The sequence below is a fragment of the Haplochromis burtoni genome, unplaced genomic scaffold (genome assembly GCF_018398535.1).
Source record: "Haplochromis burtoni strain Fernald_Lab_line unplaced genomic scaffold, NCSU_Asbu1 Contig_61, whole genome shotgun sequence".
NCBI classification, from domain to species: Eukaryota; Metazoa; Chordata; class Actinopteri; order Cichliformes; family Cichlidae; genus Haplochromis; species Haplochromis burtoni.
In genome coordinates, this window is record NW_024582422.1 from 341,232 (window position 1) to 348,678 (window position 7,447).

General features: G+C 46.3%; 1 protein-coding gene across 1 annotated transcript in view; it reads left to right on the plus strand.

Annotated features, from left to right (window-relative positions):
* Positions 1-7,447, plus strand: part of nfia (nuclear factor I/A) — a 133,063-nt gene that overhangs the window by 68,118 nt on the left and 57,498 nt on the right. The window contains exons 3-4 of the mRNA XM_042221115.1: positions 6,245-6,310; positions 6,889-6,963. Coding sequence (XP_042077049.1) covers positions 6,245-6,310; positions 6,889-6,963 — 141 coding nt within the window. The remainder of the gene's footprint in view (positions 1-6,244; positions 6,311-6,888; positions 6,964-7,447) is intronic.

Here is a 7,447-nt window from a genome sequence, read left to right on the forward strand (position 1 = left end):
GGCGTTGTTGAGTCCAAAAGTAGAACCTAAAAATTTGTGTGTGTGTGTCGACTGGCAGAGCGTGCGGTGCAGGCGTGCCATGGTTCACAATGCCAGGTCGGGGTCGGGGTCCTGCTCCTGCAGCGCTGCCTGGAAACACAAAACAAACGCACCCGCCTCCTGCTCAGAGAAACATCATCAGATTCATTTTTATACTTCAGTTTTATTTTCTGATGTTGTGTGTGTGTGTGTGTGTGAGAGAGAGAGAGAGAGAGAGAGAGTGTGTGTGTGACAAAATATTTAAAGTTCATGCAATAAAATGATTTTAGTTTAATTCCAGATGAAATGTTTATCGAGAATGAAAGAAAGCAATACCTTTAATGATGGACCTTAAATAAAGGTGCCGATTTATTTTTAACAAATCATATTTAAGTGTTTTTCGAATGCTGCTGACCGTCTGAGTCACCTGACTCACACAGGGACCTACAGCCTACGGTTGCTACAGCTCTCTTTGTAGAGTCGTACAATATAAAACACCCCGAGGCGGCTGTTGTTGTGATTTCTGAATAAAACTGGATCGAATTAATCAGGCGTTTGGTCTGTTAGCTGCAGGAAGAGCTTAGAATCTAAAAGAGGAAAATTACAATTTCCTGTCTTTTCCTGGTAACGCTTGTTATAATCCAGAGGAAATGCTGTTTGGAGCATGCGTGGAGCTGTTCGGCCCTCGCAGAGCTTCACACGGCTGCCTGCAGGTCAGATAATTAGTCCCCGGGGTGCACAGGTGTAGGTGTCACCTGCAGGAACAGAGAAGCTTTCATTCCTTTCAGCTTCAGTCACAGTGCCTCATCGCTGCAGTCCAGCCGGACTTCAGGTCCGTGAACGTGTGTGTGAGAGAGAGTGTGTGCGTGTGTGTGTGTGTGTGAAGGTAATTTATCCTGCGTGGCAGTCTCAGCTGATTTGTGGCCTTTAAAAAAATGAATTCAAACGTCTCTTCATTTCATTAAAAGCTAAATCAGAGTGCGCTCAGATCGATGCCGAGCGGTTTGTTTATTTATTTATTTTGTACCCACTCAGAGCCCGTCCGGCCACGTCTTCGTTTTCGTATCCTTCCGGTAAAGATCCTCCAACTGTCGTCCTCGGGCTGAACATTGGAGGTGTGCGGCGTTCTGCTCTCCCCTCTCTCTCTCTGTAGTGTCGGCATGTCTCTTGCCCACGTCACTGAGCAGCCAAACACGGAGAGAAACAGATTTTGGCAGCAGAGCGCTTCGCTGTTTCTGTTTGTGTTGCCTCCTGTCGCTCTGCCAGGAGACGACAGCACGATCCCAGCGTGGCTCGGTCATGGGGGGGCGGAGTCTGTGTGCACTAAAAACAAACCCGGAGGAAGTGTGACCTCTTTAAACGCGAGCTTTTTTGTGTCCTAACCGGTGTGACAGAACTTCACACCAGTGAGAAACGGCGTCTGTGTCAGCTGACAGCACCTCTGAACTGACGTTTCATTTTTATTTTGCTCTGCAGTAAAACTGGTGATGATGTCATTATCATTAGATTTACAACAGATTTACCGCGTCACGCTGAGATCAGCGACGCACACGAGAAAGGCTTTGCTTAAATTGCCCATCATCCTCTCTGCCGTGAGAGACGCCATCCAGCTGCGCGTTCCTCTCTCACACAGGTCGTTCTCGTCCAGGGCCTTCGACGTGTCACACTGTAATAATTCCCCCATCCTGTAGTTGCAGACAGACCTGGTTCCTTTTGACAGAAGCTTTTGCGTTTTTGGAAATAATCTCCGGAAATTTTAAACTGATTTATTTGGCACTTGTATAAAACTGCCATAACGTATGATTGCTCTAAATGAGCACGTCCTTTCTCATGAGGTAAGTCATCCACTCCCATCACAGGAAGCAAAACCCGTTCTGTGGAAACCAGTGGAGCTCTACTGGAGGTGGACTGGTTGGACTGCTGGTTCTTGGGTTTAATCAATAACCTTGCAGCAGAGTCCTGGGAAAGGGGAACGTGGGGGTGAGGCTGAGCAGGTGGGGTGCAGGTGGGGTGCAGGTGGTGACGGTGCACTGTGTTCTTGGCAGTGATGATATCTGGTTGGCACCATTAATGTGAATCCCGGGAACGTTACCTGTTGACCTTTATTCCCGGGAGTTAACAAGACGACTTCAGAAGTTTTTTTCAGAAAAATTCAGAGGTAACCCCCCACGCCAACCCGTCCCCCACCGCCTCTGACTCTCTGCTGCCTTTCTGGAAAGCATCCAGTAGCCCCCCTCCCTTGTTCCTAGAAAAGCACCAGTTCATGTCAGAGAGAGAGAGCAGGGCGAGCGAGAGGGAGCGACCTCTGGGGCGATCAAGTTTGACTTTCCCACAGAGAGAGCTAGAAAGTCTGGTCCCATTGTTTCCTTTATGTCCCAGTGCTCTGTGTGTGTGTGTGTGTGTGTGTGTGTGTGTGTGTGTGTGTGTGTGTCTGTGTGTGTGTGTGTGTGAGGGTCACTGAGTCTCCGGATCTTGTCCATGGTGGTCAGGTGTCCGAGGCTCCACTAGCGTTCAAGTGGGTCTCCTAACCCAGGATACGCGTTACTTGAGAAGCTTTTCAGAGTAAAAGCATAGGTATTTTCTGATTCTTCTGATTTCATTTGATTTAATATTTAAAGTCTTTGATGGTGACAGATGGAAAAAAGTTTTCAGAGGTGAGTGTGTGTTTCAGGATTTCTTTCTAAAGAAACAAAAAGGACTGTAAACAGGAAAATAAGAAGGATCAGGAAGTTCATTAAACTTCCTGATCCTTCTTTATTTAAGGAAAAAGCTTTTTAAATTCAAAGTATAGATGGAAACATTTTTTCTTTTATAATATATGACTTAATTACAAGTCTGTGATGATGGGGAGTTAGATGATCCACGCCCCTCAGTGGGGGGGTGGATGCAGACAGTCCGGTCTGCTCCCACGCCTCATTAGCATATTTAATTAACCTGCTGACGGCTGAATGAGGGGAGCGGGGGACGATGGGGTAGGGGGGCAGTGTGTGAAAGTGCCCTCCAACACACACCCATCAGCAGCACCCCTAACCCCCCACCCCATAGTTGCCGTGGTTTCCGCCTGATGCTCTTTGTCTTAAGCTGCTGAAGCAAACAGACGCGGTGAACAGCATGCAAAACAAGCCTGATAAGGCGTATGTGGGGGCTGTGTGTGTGTGTGTGTGTGTGTGTGTGTGTGTGTGTGTGTGTGTGTGTTGTGCTTGTTGACAGAGGAAGGGGGCCGGGGGGGGGTTTCTTCAAATGCAAAAAGTTCATGTCTCTTAAATGTAACTGAACTGCACAACCTCGCGGCGAAAATGTGCAGGCGCAGCGTCCATAACGTGTGGTCTGCAATAAGAACTCCACAGAAAGATTCAAACCTGGACCAAAGTGATTTACACTAACGAGAAGCCCTTCAATCCACGCAGGACGACCCGACACACTCAGCGAACCATCACTTCAGAGGCAACCTGCTTTCCTTCACTCAAAAAGTGCTCCTGTCACCTCCTCTCACATTAAAGAAAACATATTCACGCCTCAGAACCAGCAGGAGATAATCACTTGACTATCTCTCCACACCGTTCAGCTAGCGTGTGAGTCGTTAAAGCGAAGCCCGCTCTTCCTCTCGATCCTGATTTTCCTCTTGGATCACACATCTGGGCCCGCGTGGCAGCGGCTTCAGCCGGGCCTCCGTCACGTTCGCCGTGCGTCACTTTCCTTCATGTTTGCCTTAATTAAAAGTTTTGCTTTCCTGGACGTTCCAACTTCTCTCCGTCTGCTCCTGAGTCATGGCCCCGCCAGCAGGCTCGGGGGGATGATGGGTAATATTTCTTCCACTCCCTGCCTACTTTATCTGCAGCGTGGCCGATCGATGCCCCCGAAGCCGCTAAATCATTTGAAAGAGCGGAGCTGCATCGGAGCAGAGAGCATGCTGGAAGAGGAGGCAGACGCAGAGAGGCCGGTCGCACGAGCTGCACACAGGAAGAACGTTTGCCATGATACTCGGAGCTGACCTACTGCTGCTCACACGTCCACAACAAAAAATGTCAGATCTCACATAGAAGAGAGAAAACTCTAAAAACACAGATGACCAGTTTCGTTTAATAAAACAAAGAAATGTGTAAATAAGTTACAGACGCCTGCAGCTCAGTTTGATCTGATGCAGTTTTAATGAAGCATTTTTAAGAATGTGAAGCAACAGCTGATAACACATTAACGCTCAAACCATCCGTGTTGTGTTGAAGAGATATTCTCAGGTCAAAATAGGACTGGGCTGTACTGCCATGTAATACCGCTACGTGCCACAAGGAGGTTCAGTGAGTCGGTGTAGCCTTTATTTAAGCGATTAATAAAACGATCGGGGAAAAAAGACAAAAAGTTTGAAGAGCAAAGCATTTTAGCACACCTGCTGGTTAAACACTGCCCCCTGTTGGTGAAGGTTTGAGTTCATATTTGCAGTGGGTAATTATTCATTCATTCATTCATTCATTTATTTGTTTATTTTCAGGCACAACAAATACCTATATTGAACATAAAAGGCACAAAACAAAAAACAAAAATTGCCTGAAAAAGGAGTGGGACGAAGAAAACTTATTAAATCCCACCCCTATACTCACTCATCAACAAAAAAAACAATAACATTATAAAAGTACCTTTATTATTATTATTATTATTATTATTATTGTTGTTGTTGTTGTTGTTGTGAGATGTAAGACATTCCTGACTTCTTGAGACCTGAAAACTGGCAAAACCTCTGCTTTCACAGAGGCACTCACACTGCTGATGATCGGTTAAGCACGTGACTGATGAGCAGCACCTGGCTGCTGCTGATCCCGCTGTTCCTGTGGAAGCAGTGAGGCTGGATGTTGTTTTTCAGAGCACTGCAGAGAATCCTTTGACATAAGAAAATGACCCGTTTCCTCTTTTTTAACCACCTTGCTGTAGTAGTTCCAAGAATTCCCACCTTCCAGCAGCTGCCTGGATTGGGACTGAGCGGGACTCTATTAGGTACAGATGCCTTCAGCTGATGGCGGGATAATCGATGACTTTTTATGTAGTTGTACATTGTAATCGTGTAAACATGCGGTTGTTGAAAACGCTCGGGGTGCACCATGTGAGATTCTGTCACGCACCGGGTATTTCTGCCGTTTTAACTTCAGGTTTAGCTATCAAACATTATTCAAAATGCTTTTTAAAGACTAAGTATGAAGAGGATTTATCCATTCATGCGTCGGTGGTCGCAGCTGCTTGGCTTATTTATGATATTTGACACGAGCTCCTCCTCAGACATTTCACTCCTCCATCCTTCCATCCGTCCGCTCACTCTGAACTTCAGCATAGGCTCCGAGTTCTTCCTGTGTCACTGAGCGTGTGCAGAAAGTGTGACTGAATCAGCTGCAGCAGCTGGAGTCTGCCAGTCAGTCTGCTGTGTGTGTGTGTGTGAGATACCAGGTGAAGGTTTTGTGGTGTGGAGATCAATACAGGCATCCCCTCTATACACACACACACACACACACACACAACACACACACACACACACACACACACACACACACACACACACACACACACACACACACACACGTATTAACAGCAATGACACACATGCTGACCCATTAACAGAGTGCTTTTGAATGCACACTGGAGCAGCTGGGAATCAAACCACCAAAGTTGTGATTTGCAGATGACCTGCTGAGTCCACATTTTGGTGAATAGCCTTCACTGGTGCTCGTTTCTGTTCTTGGATGATCTGGGATTTGTAGAACAAGAGAAACTGCAGCAACACCTTAACTGATTATTTATTTGAAAGAGTAACTAAAAAAGTGATTACTTTACCTGCAGAGACAAACCTGATCTGCAAATGGTAATGCTTTATTTTACCAAACGCTAAGGGCAGCGGCCACGACGTAAAGACAAAATTTAGCCAACAGCAGCTTGACGGTGATGTCAGCTCTGTGTGGGACTTTCTGACGCTTTAAGAATTTATTCTGAAAGCGTCGCACTTCCTGATTGATGAATATTTTTTATTTCGAAAATGTATTTACAGCATTTATGAAGGATGAAACACATTTCATGATAACATTAAAGATAACTTTTTTTTTTTAAACTCCCACCTATCAGTGAAGTAACCGCTGGATCAGAACAGACAACTGAGTGTGTGTGTGTGTGTGTGTGTGTGTGTGTGTGTGATTGGGTTATTAAGTTGGTGTTGTTCGGCTCGTCCTCATCTTTGTGTTTCTCTCCACAGAATCCGGCCAATCAGAAAGCCCGAATCAGGCCAGCGAATCAGACATCAAGGAGCAGCCGGAGAACGGTGAGACACACACACACACACACACACTGAGGCCAACCTGTGTGTGAGCCTGTGTGGTTAAACGAAATGAGGCATGGCAATATGCACACACACACACACACACACACACACACACATTCCTGAGGAGAAGTTGTTTGTCTGGATCAGGGAAGTGCGTATGGAAGATTTTTAAGTGTGTGTTGATGGATGTCATAGCTGTGTGTGTGTGTGTGTGTGTGTGTGTGTGTGTGTGTGTGTGTGTGTGTGTGTTGTGGTGTGTGTGTGTTGTGTGTGTGTGTGTGTGTGTGTGTGTGTGTGGGAACCTCTCCTTTGTGTGTGTGTGTGTGCTAGACCTTGACCCTGGTGTTCAGCTACGTGCGTGCAGACACACACAGCTGGTCCTGATTATTCCTGTTGGGAAACAGAAGCCTGTACTTCCTCACTCATACTGATCCTTCCCTGGTACTACTGGTATAGTACTACCTGTAATCCTGCTGCTGGTGTAGATTTCGGGGGCTTGTCAGTGGTTGGCTGTGCCGATATGTGTTGGTGATACAGTAGTAATATAGTAATAACCCCCTCCCTCCCTCTGCTCACAGGTCACCTGGGCTTCCAGGACAGCTTCGTGACACCTGGAGTTTTCACGGTGGCCGAGCTCGTCCGAGTGTCTCAGAGTAAGTTCTGCCTCTCTCTCTCTCTCTCCTCCTGCAGTGAGGCTGAATGAGGCCAAGCACTGATTGGATCGCAGATCTGTCATCGATAGTGCATCTAATGTAATTCCTCCAGACCAAACCACAGGCTGCCTATCTTAATGAACACAGTGTGTGTGTGTGTGTGTGAGTGTGTGTGTGTGTTGTGTGTGTGTGTGTGTGTGTGTGTGTGTGTGGGGTGCGGTGCTGAGGTGTTTGAGTGGTCTTCCTGCTGATGAACATAAGAACATGTTTAGGAGAGTGTGAATTGTGAGTTCAGCTTGCAGCACGAGGCTGAGCACCTGTGCATCAGAGAGCCAGGTGTTCACCGTATTCTATAACAAGAATAGTAATAACAATAGTAATAACTGTTACTTAGTAACACCTTATAAGTAAATGATTACCAAAATCACTGTATGCATAATAACATCATAGATTAAAATGTGAACAACACAGACTCAAACATTAT